Source organism: Magnolia sinica, chromosome 9 (assembly GCF_029962835.1).
Source record: "Magnolia sinica isolate HGM2019 chromosome 9, MsV1, whole genome shotgun sequence".
Lineage (NCBI taxonomy): Eukaryota > Viridiplantae > Streptophyta > Magnoliopsida > Magnoliales > Magnoliaceae > Magnolia > Magnolia sinica.
Window position 1 is genome coordinate 73,294,666 of NC_080581.1, and position 20,636 is coordinate 73,315,301.

The 20,636-nt window shown below is 41.0% G+C and overlaps 2 protein-coding genes across 2 annotated transcripts; both read left to right on the top strand.

The window, feature by feature from the left end:
- Window positions 1–704: 704 nt before the first annotated feature.
- On the top strand, window positions 705–6,546 carry LOC131255673 (amino acid transporter AVT6A-like). Its single transcript, XM_058256463.1, has 5 exons — window positions 705–1,852; window positions 3,226–3,378; window positions 4,204–4,407; window positions 4,555–5,020; window positions 6,124–6,546. Exons 1-5 carry the CDS (start codon window positions 1,417–1,419, stop codon window positions 6,263–6,265), a joined length of 1,401 nt encoding a protein of 466 aa, XP_058112446.1. The 5' UTR covers window positions 705–1,416; the 3' UTR covers window positions 6,266–6,546.
- Window positions 6,547–13,238: 6,692 nt separating this feature from the next.
- Window positions 13,239–19,475, top strand: LOC131255674 (biogenesis of lysosome-related organelles complex 1 subunit 2). The gene is made up of 2 exons (XM_058256464.1): window positions 13,239–13,432; window positions 19,084–19,475. The coding sequence occupies exons 1-2, from the start codon at window positions 13,331–13,333 to the stop codon at window positions 19,348–19,350; spliced, it is 369 nt and encodes a 122-aa protein (XP_058112447.1). The 5' UTR covers window positions 13,239–13,330; the 3' UTR covers window positions 19,351–19,475.
- The last annotated feature ends 1,161 nt before the right edge of the window (window positions 19,476–20,636 follow it).

Sequence of the window (20,636 nt, forward strand, 5' to 3'; positions counted from 1 at the left end):
ACCTTAAAATTGATCCCATCCCTTGGTTGGATGGATTGGAAGGTAAAATTTGAGATATGCCGGGCATGCCAACCAGACCCAGTGAACTTATCCCGAGATATAGCAATCCTATGAATCTTAAACCACTCCACTGACACGACCATCATTACCTTAAAATCCATCCCATCCCTCCTAATCCCATGGGATTCGCCGGGCCAAACAGGCCCTTAAGTAATTACAGCATCAATGCCCTTAAGTAATTACAGCATCAATACTAATGCTTAATCAAAACTTGTCAATGATGTGAAATATACATGGGGCCCACAATAATATGTCTCTTATCCACACCGTCCATCCATTATTACAGCTGAAATTAGGTCATCATCCGAAAAGACGGGGAAGATCCAGAGCTCAAGTGGGTCACACCACAGGATTTAGGAAATCAAATATCTACCTTTAAAAACTTTTTGAAGCCACTGTTTCCTTTGGTGTGGATCATTTGAGTGTTGGATCAGTATAGATTTTTAGGAAATGCCTCAAAATGTCATGCTAGAATGGATGGACGGCACAGATACATCGTATATATTACAGTGGGGCCCACAAATTTAAACTAGTCCATTTTGACCGATTTTCCAAACAGAAGTACATATGAATTTTCAAACAGAATGTGAGTAACCGTTACTTACCTTGGATTTGGAAAATCAAACATGCCATTGAAATCTCGTCATTTCACGCTGTGAATCGAAGAAAGCTACAGAGAGTCGACGATCTACGCTGGTTTTCCGCATATTGCTGAGGTCATTGTCAGTCAAATCGTACGAAAAAAGTGGACATACGTGAAATATACGGAAAGCTCTTCAGGTCTTTATAAAAGGAGGCGTGAGGGAGATGTCGACTCTAATTTCGATCGATCTGCTTTCAGATCCAGTATTCTTAGCGGGTTTTTGGATGTTTTGATTTGGGAACTTTGCTGCATTTTAGGGTTTCTGTGCTGTTTTCGTGTTTTAATTTGGGAATTTGGCCGATTTTAGGGTTTCTGGCGGCTTTTTTAGCTGTTAGGTTTTAGGTTGGGGATTTGGTAGGTTCTAGGGTTTCAGCTTGGATCTTTTGCTGTTTTCAGCTCTCAGTCGAAGGATCTGAGATATTTAAAGCTTTTTTTTTTTTTTTTTCTGTGTTGATTGAAGTGAAATCGGTTGACGATCTTGAGCAACTTTGGAATTGTATGTTCAAAGTTCTACAATCATTCTTGATTTGATTTTCCTCCTATTCGAAAGCTTGGCAGCTGATTCTCGAGCTTTTGAATTTATTTATTTATTTTTTTGAAATTTCTATCTGATCAGCGAAAATCGCTCAGATTTGAGATTTCTTATCTCAAGGGGTTCAGATTTCACCTTTCGGACTCTGGATTTCTGTTACGAGATTTAAATTCGAAGAAAGATGACGACCGGAAGCCCTGCGCCGGTGAAAGAGAAGAAGGAGAAGAGACAGCGAAAAAACAAACAGGTTGCAGATGAGAAAGCTCCTCTCTTGCCAAGCAAGCAGGAGGAAGATGTCTCGCTTGATGGCTTTAGCGGAGCTTCTTTTGCTGGGGCTGTGTTTAACCTATCGACGACAATCGTCGGAGCTGGAATCATGGCTCTGCCTGCGACCATGAAGGTCTTAGGGCTTGGGCCTGGGATTGTTATGATTGTATTCGTTGCTTTCCTGACAGAGGCTTCAATCGAGATGCTGCTTAGGTCTAGCAGGGCTGGGAAATCGGTTTCCTATGCAGGTGTTATGGGAGATGCCTTTGGAAGAATTGGGAGGATGCTATTGCAGCTCTGCGTCGTCATTAACAACATCGGCGTGTTGATTGTGTACATGATTATCATTGGTATCATCTCTAAACAATCCCATCTTTTTGTTCTTCGTAGAGTTATTGTATTGCATGCATCATCCATCGATCACAGTCGCTTGAATTGGTTTCACTTGGTGCTTTGTAGATAAGGATGGATTCTTGGGTTTTCTCACAGTTCTGTGCAAGGTTTAAACTATCAATCCAAAACCAGTTCTTATTGCAGGATATGTACTGGTGTTTCCTTTGAAATATACAGCTGTATCTGCCCGAAACAGCCCAATACATGGGTGATGTAGGGTGATACAGGGATCTGTTTGTTGATGTAGGGTGATACAGGGATCTGTTTGTTGATGTAGGGTGATACAGGGATCTGTTTGGTGATGTAGGGTGATACAGGGATCTGTCGGTGGCAAACGATACAATACCTGATACACCGATTTAAAACCTTGGTTCTGTGACTTCCATGAAGCTTTCTGATTGTGGAAAGCACGATTGATAAATTAAATTAACAATTAATGAGATTAGACTGATAAAAGAGGAATAGTATAATATGAAGCTCATGGAGCAACACCAGTGACTGACTTGACAGGCGGCTAAACCTCTTCCTGATAATAGTCATTCGCAGTGCAACTTTGTTACTTCATAGAAGAGAGTCACATGGAATAATCCCCTCAACATTTTTAATTAGGTATCTCAATCTTTTATGTTCTGATCTTTCAGAGAGGCCTGATTTGCCGAAAGAGGGACTAAAACGATTGTGCTGGATTAAACATCTGATGTTCTTCAGGGCATAAGTACGAAGTCGGCTCCAACCTCTGACTTCCTGTGAATCAAAGCTTATTTTGGTGAACTGATTTGCTTAGTTTAAGGTCATTTGTCTCTTAATTTCAGTATGACGGGGGTGAATGGCGATTATATTCATTGAACTGATTTGGGTCCGGATAACAGCAGTTTAGAATCTTTAGAGATTCTTTTAGACATTTCTCGAACACTTCTTATTTAGAAAATAAACCACAGGCAATCTTAAATATCTGCTACACTTCTAGGTATAGGTGTAATTCTTATATAATTCATTACCATTATGAAATACCTTGAACAAGTTTTGTTCTTTCCGGACTTGCCTTTTGTCCTGCCTAAATAGTTGTGGCATGAAGAGATATAGAGATTCAATGGTTAAAATTAAAGATGAGAAGAAGGGATGGCTATGATTTTTCCTGCCTAAATAGTCGTGTTTCTTTTTTCTTGATAATTTTCTCAATACCCCTGGGTGGCTTGTTTTTAAACTTGGCTTTTCAATTCCTTTGCGTTCTTTTTTCGCTTCAAACATACAACCCAATTCCCCTTTTCTGTACTTGGAGATGTCCAATAATGCTAAATAATCTAATGGGTTGTGTAACTTATTTGTTTAGGCGATGTGCTTTCTGGAACATCTTCTAGTGGAGTTCATCACTCCGGTATCTTGGAGGGATGGTTTGGAGTACACTGGTGGAATGGGCGTTTCTTTATATTGCTTGTTACAACTCTTGGTGTATTTGCTCCATTGGCTTGCTTCAAACGTGTAGGTAAGTGTTATCCTTGCTGTATTTGCTGTGTTTATCCAGTATTTATTTTAGTCACATTTTATCAATTTGCTTATGGATATATGCTGTTGTGCTTTTTAATCCACTTGAAGTAACTTGTTTTAATTGCTTCTGGCAGGTTTTTGCTGCTTCCCAGCATTTCAGTAGGTTCAAACTTTACAGATTAAAAAAAAAAAAAAAAAAAACTAATACCATCATTCAGCTTTTGATTCCTTGAATTTCCATTGAATGACCTATTATTTTGATAGTTTTTCTTCAAAGGATATTAATTTTCATTTCACCTATTTTCTTTTTTGATGAATAATTTGAATAGAAACTATGTTGATCCATCATTTTTTTTTTTCAAGATATTTTTGTAGGTTTTCTGAGATATTTGAATAGAAACTCGATTTACCACTGATTTCTGAAATAATTCTCTGCTCTGATTTTCTTATGACTAGAAAAGAAAAACCCAACTTGATTAGACATGCCAGATCTTAAAAGGGGAAAAATGCTCCAAGACTGGAGTTGCTGCGGATTGATGATTTGTTTTTACTCTATTCTGACAACGAGGGGCGAAAAAAAAAAAAAACTGATAAGAAAGCAAACTTATCAATCTGGTCATCTTAAGTTTCAGAGCACTTCATTTGGATACAACCCGATAGCCCCTTTGATGGGTTTACTTATCTGTGAATGACTGTTGCAAGTATGGAAACTCTTGACTTAAACGGGATCTTTGGTGGACAATACTAAGCTCAGCTTGTTTATTGACTCATCATTTTTTGCTGTTCCTGATGGATACAACATTATTTTGCCTTTTTTTTGCAGATTCATTAAGATATACATCTGCTTTATCAGTTGCACTAGCTGTGGTATTTGTTGTTATAACCGCCGGAATCACAATCGTCAAATTGATAAATGGCAGCATAGCAATGCCCAGATGGCTCCCTAATGTCACTGATCTGACATCAGTCTGGAAACTCTTCACAGTCGTGCCTGTTCTCGTCACGGCATATATCTGTCATTACAACGGTATGCAAACTGAAAAACCATCTCTGAAATAAACAGTTGTAATCTGGTCACTTTCTAAATTGGATAGTCTTGAAATCTAGGATTACCCCTTCTGAAAGATTGCTCTGTATCATTTGAGTACTCATGGATTTTATTGTGATTCTGCAGTCCACACCATAGACAATGAGCTTGAGGACTCCTCGCAGATACAATCGATTGTGCGGACCTCACTCGGTCTCTGCTCGACCGTGTACATAACCACCAGCTTCTTTGGTTTCCTCCTCTTTGGTGACTCAACCCTTGATGATGTACTCGCCAACTTCGATTCCAACCTTGGCATCCCATATAGCTCAGTGCTTAATGACGCAGTCCGTGTCAGTTACGTTATTCACCTCATGCTTGTGTTCCCCATTATCTTCTTTGCACTCCGCCTGAACTTGGATGGCCTTCTGTTCCCCTCGTCGGGCCCTTTGGTTTTGGATAATCGGAGGTTTGCGTTGATCAGTGCAGGGCTCATTGGTGTTGTGTTCTTGGGTGCAAATTTCATACCAAGCATTTGGGATGCCTTCCAATTCACTGGGGCAACCGCGGCAGTTTGTATTGGTTTCATCTTTCCTGCTGCCATCACCCTCAGGTGAGAGACTCTGTTTCCATGGTTTAACATTTCCGTAAGAAGGGCAGCTTTGCCATCTTGGTTTATTGGCAAGGGCCCTGATAAGGATATTTGTGCAAAGAGGAAGAATCGTCTTTACAAAACAAGTCTGCAAGTTCAGGGCAAAGGTCCACTTACTGGATGTTTAAAATAACTGTTCTCTAACAAATGAACGTGCCCCATTTTCCTTGGTCACCCTATTTAATGGTGGGGAATGATCACATATGTTCGAAACTATGGTGATTGTTATACATTTGAGTTGTGGGCTATCCGTGATGTGTATGTAGAATCCAAACTGTTCATCCAATGCGCTTCATGTTCATCATACATCCCGAGAAGCATCCCAGTCCAAAACTGATGTGGAAACGCCATGAGTGGCAATGTACAATCATATGTAAAACCTCTATATTCACTTGTGGCTGGCACAATTGTTTCGGGCTAGATTGAGTTCAGATGTTTTCCTTCATCCTGCTGGGGTAATGGGTTTTGTTTACATATACACGACCCTACAGACCCCATATTCTATCCGAAAGTTTCTACTGTTGTCTCCCATTTTTCCCTTTGGGCTGCATTTTTCGGATTGGAGCTCGAATGTAGGGTAATCACCTTGCGTTCCAACGCAAGTAGTCATTCCCCATTTATGGCCCTCCATACTTCTCTGCTGTTACTAGCATGTCTATCTGTGTCTTATTTCAGTGTATTCATTTATGTTGTCTGGACATGCTGTGTCTCATCTCGTGTCAAGACCTTATCACAATTCACAGTCATTCCATGAGCTGTAGTACAGTATTAGATAGATGTCCCTACAGTAATCAATGGTTGGTGTTCCCTATGCCGTGGCCCATCTGAGTTTTGGATCTGGCTGAGTTTTGGGTTCTAAGGATTTACCTGATAGACACATGGGCCCCACATCTGCCTGTTACCACTGTAATCTAACAAATATGGGATCCCATACTCGAAACCATTCTCATGTGACATCAGACATTTGTTAGCTATGTGTACCTGACATGCATGCGTCCATATCATATTGGTGTGTGGCATTACTGAGATTTTTCTTGTCTTTTTTTTTCTTTTTTCTTTTTCAGGGATGCCCATTGTGTATCGACAAAGAAGGACAAGATCTTGTCTATTTTCATGATCGTCCTGGCTGTGTTCTCCAACGTGGTTGCAATATACAGCGATGCCTACTCCATCTTCAAGAGGAGCCAGGATGGGTCCCGCGCATGAGCTCGGGCAGCCGCTCATAGCGCTGGCCCGTCTTGTGTACATAGATGAACGGGCCGGATTGTTAGGTGATTTGAAAGAAAATCAGGGATTTTCTAGGATAAGTATTGTCAGCTTAATAAGCAAAAGGGAGATTCAACATATAGTTTGAATTGGTTTCCTGGTCATATACATACATTATTGGGTAATATGTGTATCTCTATGGTTTGTTGTTGTTGTTGTAATGTTGCAAGTTTGATGAGAACTGTATTTCTCATTCAATTCAAGTTTGAAAGTTTCTGTTTTGTTCATGTTTTAATATATTTTGAAAGTGGTACCGGACACGAGGGGCGATCCACCTGATGTATTCATGACATCCAACCTGTCCGCTAGATGCGGGCTCTCAAGTGATCTCCAGTACCCAGAAATCAGCACTAGGAAACACTCAGGTGGGCCACGCCACAAGGAACAGTTCACGGTGGATGCCTATCATGGATTTGAAAAGGAGGCCCATTGTGTACTGTATCTGAAATCCAGGCCATTCAGACCCTTAATGTGGGCTGGATGAAGGGTTCGGCCTAAAATAAGCTGTTTTACAATTCAGGTGGGCCCTGGTGCAAATCAAAGGTGGGTGTCCCCTCTCATCTTGGACACTATGTTGTGGCCGACCTGAGTGTTGGGTTGGGCTGATTTTTTATGTGTGCGGATAACACGAGCTCCTGCATCTAATGGAAGAGTTGGATGTCCTGCCTACATCATGTGGGCCGGTCATCTTCCCGGTGGTAGTGTAAGCTTACCACTGGTAGGGTTGGAATATGTTAGGGGCATCTCTCTGCAGGTCATTAGAGACCGTCCCCTACCGAGGGTGGGAAATGGTTCGAATTACATAGATCAGATGATATTAGCCATCTGATTGGTGGTCCTCTAAAACATAAATGGTTCAGTTAAACATTCATTGTGGGATGTTGAAGGCAAGAAGAGATGGATGGAGGTATCTACCAGGTCCGGCATTTGAAACATGAGCCATCCATGACTTGGTCCCACTAGATGGACGGCCAGGAGAGATGGCTTTACAATGTTCCCTATCTGGCGGTATGTTGGAGTCCATCTCTAAGTTCATCCCTAAAACAGACATGGATGGAAGTATCAGACAAAACAAGCACAGGTCCCAGCAATTATCTATAAGCAAAGGCTGCCTGCTTCCTTTGAGGAGCCAAAGCTGTTGGTAGAGTCGAAAGGGCACTTTGATTTTTGAATGCAGGAAAGGGCAATTAATGAATAGGTAGGCTAAAATAGAAGCATCCCTTTGCCGTACATAAAAACTGGGTCTATACTCATGGCTGTGGATTTCTGTTTGAGTATGAGGTTGCGTGGAATAATAATAATAATATATATATATATATATATATATATTAAAAAGTTGGACTACTCATGTGGTGTGAGTTAATTACGAAAATCAATTGATATATTTTTTAATACAGGCTGTGCATTTAAAAATACAATGAAAAAACAGCTGTTTGACTTTGACTAATATTCTTGACCAAAGTCATTGTTAAAGTCTCTGAAAAACTATTTTACCATTGTTGCCTGACATAATCACGGTTGGACTGTAATTTTTTGTGCTTGCTTTTGTCAGTATGTTTGGTGCTCACCTTTAGCATATAAAGTGATCCATGCCATCCATTTGTTGGTGAGAAATGCACTCCGTCCATTAGTTCTGGCAGGTCATTTTAAGGCATGAGACAAAAAAATCAATAGGATATGATGCTCAAGTGGGCCAGACGACGGGAAACAGTGGAAATGGGCTGGTTACTATTCAAAACTATCTGGGCTCCACCTGATGTTTATATGCATTTCTAACTGTGGGGCCCACTTTATTGTATGTAACTTACATCCACACCATCCATCCATTTTAATGGCAAGATCTAAAAAATGAAGCATATCCAATTATCAGGTGGACCATGCCATAGGAAAAAGTAATGATTGAACTTCCAGTCATTAAAAACTTATTAGGGAGCATCTTATTGTTCCGATAGTGTTTATTTGCCATCCAATATGTTGATAAGGTCACATAAGCCTAGATGAAGGGAAATAACAAATATCAGCTTGATCCAAAACTTTTGTGGCCCATTAATGGCCAAACACCATTGTTTTTATGATACAGTACACCTGATCACCGCTAATTTTTTTTCTGACACGGTCCACCTGATAATTAGAAATGCTTCATTTTTTGGATAATGCCTAAAATGATCTAAGAAAATGGATAAAAAGTGTCATCGAGGTGACCCCTATGGTAAGGGCCACACCGATCCTAGGTGAGTCCAAGATCTCACCTAACCCGTTCCCTCCCTCTCTCTCTCTCTCTCTCAGCTACCAACCGGCCTGTACAGGTGACATGAGAGAACTTTTAATGACATGCTATCTCAGCACGTGTATTTCCCTTGGATGCAAACCTCTTGTAACCCTGGTTCGAGGAATCTCTTATAACCCTTTACATTGACCCAATGAAAAAGCACCATATACGATTGATATGAGTAGAATCTACAATGAAAAGCAAAAATTCTCTAGATGAGATGATGTTTTCGCCTTTTCATTGCAAGTCCTACTTTTGACACATGCACATGGCTCTTTTTCGTTGGACCATATCAAGTGGGTTTATACACAAAATTACAATCCCGATGGTTTTATTGTTTAGTACAAAGCATGCCCTATTGCTAAAGGGTTCACTAAAAATCTAACAATCAACTATCATAATATACTTTTCCCTATTACTAAGCTCTAATTGATTCAAGTGATTTTCTCAATTGCTGCATATTTTATCTTTCACTTGATCTTTTGGCCACTACAAGTATGCCTGACTCTTGCCTTTCCAAGACACCAATTGAGGCCAATCATATGTTTGTTTAACAAAGGTCCACTCCTCTCAATGATCCTAGTTAGTATCGTCGACTAGCGGGCAAGCTTATTTATCTATTAATCACTAGTCTCAATATTACTTACCTTGCGAGTATCATCATTCAATTTATGCAAGCTCCATATATGCATTATCTTGAAGTTGTTCATTGCATATATTAAGGTTACTTTAGGCAAGGGCATTCTCTATACATATTGTGGTAAACTCAATGTTATTGTGATGTGGATTGATTTGTTTCTTTCACCTATAGATACTCTATAATTGGGTTTTGTACATTTGTTGGTGATAATTCCATCGCTTTAAAAAGTAAGAAACAGTTTGTTATAGCTCATTTGTAGAATTAGTCAATGAGACATGATACCAATGAGGTTATTTGGCTTTGGTCTCTACTGGGAATGAGTTAGATTAGAATAGTTACTATTTAGATCATTGAATTTGGACATTGAACATTTTATATTTTTAAGTGGTTAGGATCATCTCATCAATCTTATTCTAAAGAAAAGTTGCAATTATGTTAGTTTGGAATAAGACCATCCATCTATGGGTGGTGGATCAAATTCCCACCAACCATCCACAAAAGGATGGAGATCAGTGCTTCTGGGCCCTTAAAACTCTGGTGGGCTATAGCAAAAGGAAACAATTTCTTCCCTTGATTTGCATTTCTCTTTGCTATGTCCCACTAAAGTCTTGGATCAAGCTGAAATTTAGGCCTACATGGTTTCAAGGGGTGCCGCACCACATGGACTATTCAAATTTTGTGCCTATGACACGTGTGCAAAGGTGTGGAATGGTGCTCACGTAAGAAGGTGTGTAAGAGAGCATTCCTCTCTCGTTCCTGCGCGTGCATAAACAGAAGTGCTCTCTTATGGAAATTTTGTAAGAACTTTTAACACATGATCTGGTCACAAAATTTGGATGGTCCACTAGATAAGTTACCTTATGAAATCTTTTACAGCTAGTTTTTTGGCCTAACCCAAAAATCTATTGGGTGATAGCGAAGTAAGATGCAAATCAGGGGCCTGCATGTTTCCACTTTACTATGATTCAATACAGGTTTGAGTTAGGTCTATCAAGTAGGACCCAATTAAAATTGGTTAAAGTCGAGTCAACAGGGCTTGTGTGACCTAAAACCATCTAAAACCATTTAAACCCTTGGGTCTAATGACTTGGGGCATCATTCGGCTAAGTTGGTGAGTCAGCTTCTAAGCCTGGATGGGCCCTATATAAAAATTTTAGGCTGGGATTGGGCTAGGCTCTCATAGCCCATGATGGGCTTGATCTGGTTTTGGGCTTAGGTTCAATGATGTGAGCTTGCCCGGCCCTAACCCGGCTGGTTGACACCCCCACTAATGACCGGTAGGGGTGTACATCGAGTCGAGCTGGCTTCAGCTCGACTCGGCTCAGCCACTGGCTGACCTCAGCTCGGCTCGTCCTCCCTTACTGGCCAGCTCGGGCCGAGATCGAGCCGAGTTAGTCATTGAGGCATTTCCACGAACACCTGAACTGCAACTTCAACATTCCACTGTTATGCAAACAGAGGCAATGGTTTTACAGGTATTTTATCAAACACCTTCTAAGCAACATAAAACCAAGAAAAAAAAGAGAGAAAAAGGGTATTTGTTTCATATACATACCTTCCTTGCCACCAGCCATGTTATTTTGAACCATCCATCTCCACATTTGGGCCGACTGGATTTAATTGATTTATCTTACCAAGTGTGCTATGAAGAGATAGCTGTAACATATTCTGGTCCAACGGGCTCTAGTGTATCATCTTCCCAGTTATAGTGCTTCTCTCTATCTTTGACGGTGAGAAAAATGCAAATTTATAAGGCTCCTCTTTCCTTAAGTCGCCAACTAAACTTGGCCATTGCTTCCATCTTATGGTTGGCTGAATTCGGTGTGCGGAGGCCACTTGTTTGGATGACCGCAACTATCTAATTTTATCCGTTGAATCTGAATAATAGATATTTTCTTTTTACCATTCATTTGATGGGAATTAGTTTCCAGTTATGGTTGTCTGATTAGTATGACTTACAGTCTAATGCTCCTTTGGTTGAGTTATTGTATCAAACAGTTGGTGAGCAACATCAATGGCAAAGTAACCAAGTCTCCGAACTGATTCAATCCGAGTTCGATTCGATCCGAGCCGAGTCAAGCTGGGGCTGGTTCGAACTGATTTCCGAGCTCAAAAACCGGCTCGGCTCGGCTCTAACTCAGCTTCGAATCGTGCCTTTCCCAGTCTAGTCGAATCGAGCTAGCTCGGTTCGTGTACACCCCTAAATTGACCGGACAAATCGGATCCGGTCTAATCAGGAATATCACCCAAACCAGGTGGTAAGACCTGGACCTAATAACCCGGGTTATTAACAAGCTTCTCATCTTTAATTTTAACCGTTGAATCTTTGTATCTTTTTACCCTTTTGAAAAAATAAAAAAAAAACACACGCACACACTCAAGCCGTGGTAGGATTTCACCACCTATGGGTACTCAACCCTTCACCAGGTGTTGAAACTCCTAAGAGTCTACCACCGGAGCAAGAGCAAGGACCCTTGTATCTTTTCACCCTTCATTTAAAGCTCATCAATCTAATGTTTCTAACCATCCATTTTAGTTGAAATCGTCAACGAGTAGCCATCCACGATAGGTTCCACTAGGTGTACGGTCCTGATCCACTATTTACTCTTCCACGTGGACGGTGGAAGGGGGGAGAGGATTATTGCAGCCTCACACAAGAAGGTGCGGCCCTGACCATGGCCCCACCTTATTCACGCCCTCTATCCGTTTTTCCATTCTATTGTAGGGCATGAGACAAAAAAAAAAAAAAAAACAATGAAGCAGATTCAAATCTCAGATGGACCACGCTACAGGAAACATTGGTGATTGACCGTTAAAAACTTCTACTACACCACAATAGTTTTGGATGAAGCACATGTTTGTTTTTTTTCCCTTCATCAAGGTCTAGGTCCATGTAGAGGTGGCTAATAGGAGCGTGTACTGACAGGAGTGTATACTGTGGGGGTGGCTAGCAGGAGTGTATACTGACAGTGGGGTGAGTGTGTAGTAACAAGCTAACCTCCCAATAAAAAGAAGAAGAAGAAAGAAAAAAGGTCTACGTGGAAGTGGGTACTAGACAACTTGATCAGGCTAACTTGACTCGTAGGACTTGTTCAGATCCGACTCGACCCGAACCGAATGGGTGAGTCAATCCGAACCGAGTAGGCTTCGTCCAATCCGAAATCAAACCAAGTAGGCTTCCCCCAATCCGAACTCAAACCGAGTCGAGTTCGAGTTACTTAGTAACTTGACCCGACTTACTTAGTAACTTGACCCGACTTGATCTGGTTAGACGCAACTCGATCCGAAATCCGACTCTCTAACCCTACCCTGACCCGATCCCAAAATCTCTCTCTCCCTCCCTCATCTTCCTCATCTTCCAAGCCCGGCCTCTCTCCCTCCCTCCCTCATCCTCCTCATCTTCCAAGCCTGTTAACTACCCACCACCATCACCCTCCTCCTCCTCCTACTCCTCTCCACTCTCTCATTCTCTCCCTCCCTCATCTCTTAATCCGATTCGGTGCTAACTCGACCCGACTCAGTACTTCTAACCGGATCAAACTTGGTCTGGATCAGTTCAAGCCAGATTGGACTCGGATCGACTCAGGCATGCTGGAGTCGATATCAAGTCGTATCGAGTTTCGGTTAGGCCTATTTCAAAACCAGATTGAGTCGAGTCAGCCCTAACTCAGTCCGACTCAACTCGATGCCAAGCTCTAGGTCTATGTGACCTTATCAACAAGTTGGATGGAAAATAAATATTACATGGGCCCCAGATACCTTTCGACAGTGGATGTCATTATCCCTATTGTTTACTATGGTGTGGACCAATAGAGATTCAGATCTTCTTCATATTTAGTATTTTGCCCAAAAGTGATATGAAATAATGGATGGACGGCGTGGATATACTACAAACACATCAAGGTGGGCCCCACGGTCATGGTCGCACCGTGTTGGGTGAGTCCGGAGCCGCACCTAATCTATTCCCGTGGAAGGGTGGCTCTTATCATTTCATTCCCTCTTGGCGCACGCTAGAGCTTTCAGCGCACGCGTCTGGATCTCTATATAAAAGAGGAGAAGGAACTCGGTCTGGGTTGAATCGGTGGGTGGCGAGACGATGGCAGGAAAGGAGAAGGAATCGGCGGAGCGAGACGAACTCGCCGAGTCTCTGAACGATCTCTTCACCAACGTCTCCGCCATGGTCAAAGGCGATCTCCAGGTGGGCCCCACAACGCACCTTTTGTTTTCCTTTCTTCTTTCCATTTCCTGCAATTCAATTGTCTCCATATGTTTGTTTCCATCATTAGATTTGGAGAAGATCGGGACCGTTCTCTCAAGTCCGATCTTTCATCAATCTAGGGTTTATCCGGTATGGTAGTCCGCAGGGCTACCCGAAATTTCACTCATTTGTACCTCACTTAGCGATCGGAACGGTTCATCCGGCGTGAGTTTGGTTTTGGTGGCCCGCAGTGCGAATGTGTGTCGATCAGAAATTCTCAACGGTCGGATTTATGGATTCTGTGTATTGTGGAACGCCTCGAGGTCTAATCCATGGACCTCACTACAGATGCCCTCTGATGAAATGAGTTCTGTTATTTGGACAATCTTAATTGTCCAATTAATGGACTCAGCCTTCTGTTTTCTGGCCACTGTGTTGGTGATCAGATCATCTGACCAGTGGGATTTTCGCATCGTGGATGATCCATATTGGGGCATCCTGAATGAATGGTTCTGATTCCTGAAAACATGGGCGTGGACAGTCCACCTGCGAGATGAGTGACTTGGATTTCCAAAATTGCCAGTTTGAAACCAAAAACCAAAAAAAATAAAAGTACATTTCTTTTCAAGCATCATGTAATACCTTTAAGAAAGTGAAATTTGTAAATGGAATTCGGCATTGTAGAAAGAAGTATGAAGAATGCATTTCATAAAGTTTAGTCATGGGTGGAAAAGTAGTCATTGAAATAATGCATTGATTGTCTTACTCTCAAATGTCTGAAATATGTTGCTATTTTTCATTCACTATGGTTGGGTTGTAATTGGTCGATGCGGGCCCACACCAGTCCATCTTGGCCAATTTGGGCCCCATATGGACCCTTCGTAACATATCATGGTTGGATTCGATAGGATTGTATGGTAACTGAAATCTAGAACTAGGGTGTAGACCACAGAGCAACAACTTGTAATTATCACTATCTTCTATTTGAATTTTGTTGGACAATCTACACCCATTGTGGTAATTTAGTTTATTGAGGTGTGTGTTGGACGACTGCCGATCTGCACGTAGGCCAACTGCAGAATGGAACACGCATGCGAAGGAGACCTTAGCTTTCCATCAGTTGGGCTGAACTGTTTTTGATCTTCTGAACTAGATATCAGGCTGTTTCCATAACTTGACGAGACGAAGCAGCACAACAAATGGATGGCCAGAGAAAATTGTATTAACTGACAGTTCTCATTGCATTTTGTGGCCTGAGGAGTGAAACAGTCTGATTTCTGGGGCAGACAAGCTTAGATCTCACACAAGTCAGACGCGTTTTATAATAGTCCCTGTGCTTGCGTGTGGATGGGGCAGAGCTCCACTTGTGTGTGGAATTAGCAACTTCTTACTTTGTCAAACCAAGTATTCCTTACAACTTTTTAATTTAATAAAGCTATTAATCTTGAGAAAATCCTTGAAAGATTCGTTATGGAATTCATTTTATATTTCCTATGACAAATGGGTAAAAAAAATTGTAAAACACTTTAATGAACCGAGCATGGCATGGCATGACTAAATTGTATACATTAAATATCCATTACTTAATCGGTAGGATTCGAAGGCAACATATTTTTGTGTTGGCATTTATCTTTGCCCTTCACCGCATTTGATTGCAGCCACTTTTCTTCTCAATGCTGTAAATTGTCTCTAGTAGGTTCACAACATGAAAAATGGGTGTTGACTTGTACAAGCCAGAAATTGGGACCATTTTTTAACCAATAATATTGAGTTTATTGATACAGAAAGGAGGCTATGTGTTCACATAGTGTATGAATTTCTTAACGGTTATCAACCTCGCCTCTTGCTAAAGGCCGAGTTATTGTCTCTACGAGTATGCATAAAGGGTCATGAAAAAGAAGCACAATTTTCCTTGATTTCTTCTATCCAGTTAGCCAACCTCCATGGATACCTTCATAGAGACAATACCTATCTGATGAGACTTGCTGAATCACCTTTGATGACTATTGGGAATGAGGGAAACTAAGTAGCTCCTTACTTGAATTTCTGCATTACTTGCATAGACCTGGAAAACCCGACCCCTCTCATACTGAATAATACTCCCCCGGCCCTGGTTGTTTTGGATTACCGAGATAGCTGCCATTTAAGTTAGGGTACTGATCACCTGCATCCAGTTGGACAGTACTAATCTTTTTATGCTTTTTTTAATTTCTTTGTTCCCACTTTCACCCTTGAAAACGTCATACATTTTCAATAGAAAATGCTTGTAAAAAATGGATTGTAGGTGAAGTTAACCTGCACCCAGTTGTTGTGACTCGTGATAGGTTCTCTTGAAGTTTCAAATGCCAAACAATGTAGATTTCCAGATGATTCTTTCCTCACTAACAGTCCATACTTCCAATGACTTTCAACCTACTTTGGAGATTAACATCTCTAAGCCAGGGAATTCCTTACATACCAAAGTCAAAGGAGACATTTCTTCCTCTAGCTTTGTTTCTTCTTTTTTCATCCGATGCAGACTTAGTCTTATTTCTGAATGACTGGTTCCAAGATGAACTTCCGAGAGTAGAGCCCCTTGATGATCTAAACTGGAAGATTGAAGTTTCAATTAGTTTGGAGGCAATTCCGGCATGTGCAAAAGCACCACAAATTTTCAGAAAGAACTCTTAAACCTAAGCCAAAAAGGGAGAAAGCAGGAATTTTACCTATGATTAGGGAGTGGGATTCCTAACCTGCGAGTTAGGATGTTGTATTTTAGCTTTGCTTTCTGTTGGTTTTCCTGTTGTTTCCCTTTTCTATTGCCCTTTGGCCTTTTAATAAAATTCTTCCTCATAAAAATTATATAAAAAATTAAAAAAATTAAAAAGAAAAAAGAATCCAACCATTAGTGCTTATTTTCTGCCTGCTCCGAAGGTGGGCAATAGTCTTCCACCCAACAAAAAGCAATGGCCTGAGCAGGGCCTGTGGATCCCCATTACTAGCTGTGGCAGCAACTTTCAACTCCCCCTATAATACTGGCATAAAAGGATTTAACTGAGAGCAGTCCTGGAGTCTTTGCAGTTCGAATTTGTGTATTGGTTCCACCCTTAGGCACAGACACAACATCTCTAATAGCTCGAACTTGGAAAACACATCAATTTCCTCATCTTGCAGGTTTCTTCCAAAAGATGATGTCCCAAACTAAATTCCTATCGACTGAAGACACACTTAACCATCGCTCCAATGAAGATATGCTTAAATTCCCATTGAATGAATATACAGTTAGCCATTTTGCAGATTTCTTTGAAGGATGATATTCGAAGCTACCTAATTCCAATTCTATGACAAGGATGAGGTCAAGATGGCCTTTTATGGCACGTTCAGAATCAAATACTCCAATGAAGCAGACGCGAGAGCTCTCTGTTAGGATCTCTCCATCTTTTTAAATCTTCATTCTCCAAGTTTTTAGCAGTGGAAGGAGACTTTTCCAATGTGATCAAATGGGCTTTTTATTCAGGATTGAAGCAGTGGATGCTCACCTTTATTTTAAAGGTGATTCAACGCATATGTTTGATTTGTCCTTTTTTCCATGTTTGGATGGAAGGCTAGTGACAGTGGAAGCTTTATGATTTTCCCACCCAAACAATTCTCTTGTTCATGGCAGTCCACAGTGGGCCCCATAATATCAACAGTTCAGATTAATTTATTTATTTTTTAAACCACTTCTTTCATGATTTAGTAAGTTTTTCTGGGTAAGGAACAAAGTGGGATAGACACCCAAAATTGAGAAATACAAAACTGAATGGCGACATGGATGAAGGACCAAGAAAAAGAATGATACGGAGGGGATGATTCAAGTCTTGTATTTTGTGCTTTTAGTACTTTCGAGGGAGCGAACCTTTGCCAAACATTTTATTAGAGACCGATAGTATGTATCACCTTGGATTGGGATCTTTAAGAATCAAATCATGGATTTCGTTTGGTTCTTCTATATGTAGCATTTTACCGTAACAAATCATCAACTGGAATGATAACTCATCATGCTGGTGAGGAATTACACTTACAGATCAGTTGGCTGCTCTGTGGCCCACCGGATGAATAAAACAGCATGATGTTTGAGCTTGGGCATCTAAGCAATGTAGCTGCCCTGATGAACAGCTCTGGTCTTGCACATTTGCTGTATAGGGAAATATCAGCTTCAAAATAGTGTTGGAATGTAAAGTCAATTGGCACGTGGGTTTGAACAATTCAGTACCAACCCTCCTGAGCTGTAATTTCCAATGGTCCTGATATCACGATCTTGAGAGCTTCAGCTGGCATCTGGCCTGCAGGAATTCAAGGTTAGATGAATTCTCTAATCAGTTGACAGTTTAGCAGGACATTGCTGTGTATTGATGGAACAGTCTTCATTGGTGATTTCAAAACATCAGATGGGTTATGAAGATCCTGAGTATCCGTTGACTACTGGCCAAGTTGATTTGGATTGTCTTTGGATTTTTTGAAGAATAAGTGTGCAGACACACACACACTTGCATATACATGTATATGCCAATTCCTTTCGTGGCTTGTGATTTTCTGGAATCTTCTTTTCTCTCCTCTTATTGCAGAAGAGGTCTTGAATTTTAGTAATGCTGTATAGACTTCAGATATGCAGACCATAGAGATTGCATTATTACAAAGATTAAGAATGCCTATGAATAAATTACTCATCTTACATGCATTCTTTTGTTTCTTGTTCTATTCCATTATCTCGTGCAAGTAGAGTTGACACTGCCCACACATTTGGAGAGAGGAAATGGTATGCAAACATTGGAAGGGAGGAGAGGTGAATCAGTTGTAAAAATTAGGTTTCTATTGGTGTGACATCGTATGATAGTTCACTACCATTTTAAAATGCTGGCGAAACTTCAACTGTGCATGTGGCATAGTTTTATGGCAACCCAAACCATCCAAATTTCTGACCCAACTTTGGATGGAGCACAACCCAACTCGAGAACATGATATTTACATCTGATCTTGCCCTTGGAATTTCAACCACTTGCTATTTTTCTTCGAACCATCATTTTGATTGATGTAATCTTAGAGATATGCTCCTTCCACAAATTTTCGATAACTTTCATCATGATTCTTGACAATTTAACATTCCAAATTCATATTATGGCATATTCCCAGAAGTTATGGCTGTTGATAGAGTGGAATGACAGAATCAGACTCATGCAGTCGACCCCAATTAGTTGGGATAAGGCTTAGATGATGATTATGATGAAGAATTTGAGTGTTGCAATACATGTAGACAAGTCTTGAATTTGAGGAGATCAGTTACCAACATTTATTAAAACGAGGGTGAATTACTATTGGAGCCCAACTCTCTTCTTTTTAGACACAGAAGAGAATTTCCCCTCCGATGTGGCTGTACCTTCTAAATTTCCTAAATGCCTCTCTATTAGATTTAAAGACCTTCAGGTGTCCTTTCATAAGGCAGAATTTAGGTAGTTGGAAAACTAACCACAGTGAAAACTTTGAAGACTGCTACTCGGATTTTATATGGTAAAGATTTTGTAAATATGTTGCTTGGAAGTAGGATGTCTTTATATTCTTTTTAGTAAGAATTTCTTCTTCATGTTTATGTACTTTGGTGAGTCATCTAATTATCTCATCCACCCATTTTTCAGGGAACAAATAACCTTCTACAACTATTGGAGAAGATGAACCTAAGGATAGCAGAGGAATACAATGGATTCGGCGATGTAGCATCTGGATTAAGGGTCTTCGTGGAGCAACTGAAGGTGAAAAACAGCAACTTTGATGAGTATGTCCAGCAGATTGATGCGATTGATCAGCAGGTGACTGAATTCGAAGCTGTAATCTCGATGCTTGATAAATATGTTTGCTTATTGGAATCAAAGGTCCGATCTGCATATGACAATATAGCAACTTAATAATGGCCATTTGTGATCTGACTCTGTAATTTGATCTAGCTACTCGATTATGTATCCATGCCCGTGTTGTATATTAACTGATCTGATTGAATTAATTCTCAAACAGGTGTTACCTTTGCTATGCAGTGCATGTATGAAGAGGGAACATGTGTGTGAAATCTGAGCCGCTCATGACCATAGTCACGTCTGTTGGATGATCCTAACTGCCAGATTTGAGGAAACAGATGGACGGGAAAGTAATTATCCATCTTTCTCCTAAAAATCTAGCAGTTGGGATTATCAGATGGTCTGAATTTTGGATACGGTGGCATTCGTATTATTCCCTCATAATGAACGACCCGGTTATACACGTGCAGGACAAAAATGGTTATTTTCTATTCGGACTTGAAAAATAATGGATAAATTATAGCATTTTCATTTCAGGAAAAAGAATGGGAAATTTCCTATTTCAACCCCATCACTGTAGAACCGTACACAAGCCAAACTGGGCCGAACTCTGCCCGGCTTAACTCAGCTCGTTCAGCCAAGGGGCCTGGCTTGAGTTTGGCTTGGCTTGGTTTGGTAATTGAATCGAGCCGACTCGCTGGGTTGGGTCGGGCCGCTGACTCAGCTCAGATTTTTGGGTTTTTGCTCCTTTTGTTTTTTTGTGAATTTTGGCCAATTGGGAGATTTTATGAGGGATTTTGGGGTTTTAGCTCAGGCCACAGTCGTGGGCGAGTCGAGTGTGTCGTGTGCGAGTTGGGTTGCCATGGAGGAGAGGGAGGGAGGGAGCAAAGGGAAATTGGTGTCGGGTGTGGTGTGTGGGCTGGGCAGTTGACGGGTCAACCAGTCGGGTGTAAATAGAGAGGGGAAGATGAGATTCAAAAAATGGAAAGGGAGGAGAGGAAGAGAGGAGGGCACTCGGTTGGGTGTGTAGGGTAAATGGGAGGGAGTGGCACCCGGTTGGGTGTGTAGGCTAAATGGGAGGGAGTGGAGGGCACTCCAAGGGGACTCGAGTAGGGTTGCAAACTTAGAAGTTAGGTTTTTTATTATTATTAATTTACACTGCTCGGCCCAGCTCGAGCAGGTTGTTCAAGCCAAATCAAGCTGAGCTAAATCATGCTGAACCAAGCGAACTAACTGAGCTGGCTTGGTTTGTGTTTAGCTCTGCCCATAGATTTCATTAAGACCCAAGAAAAACTTGATTTGGTTTCCGACTGGGTTGACTCAAGAGCTGGTTCGAAATCTTTTTTGGCTGATAAACTGGGCCCCAATCAGCAATCTCGGAGTTGAACAACATACAACCG

Coding starts and splice junctions, on each gene's coding strand:
- LOC131255673 (XM_058256463.1), top strand. CDS start 1,417: ATGACGACCGGAAGCCCTGCGCCGGTGAAAGAGAAGAAGGAGAAGAGA. Junction 1,853..3,225: donor TGTGTACATGATTATCATTG/GTATCATCTCTA, acceptor TTATTTGTTTAG/GCGATGTGCTTTCTGGAACA. Junction 3,379..4,203: donor GGCTTGCTTCAAACGTGTAG/GTAAGTGTTATC, acceptor TTTTTTTTGCAG/ATTCATTAAGATATACATCT.
- LOC131255674 (XM_058256464.1), top strand. CDS start 13,331: ATGGCAGGAAAGGAGAAGGAATCGGCGGAGCGAGACGAACTCGCCGAG. Junction 13,433..19,083: donor TGGTCAAAGGCGATCTCCAG/GTGGGCCCCACA, acceptor CCCATTTTTCAG/GGAACAAATAACCTTCTACA.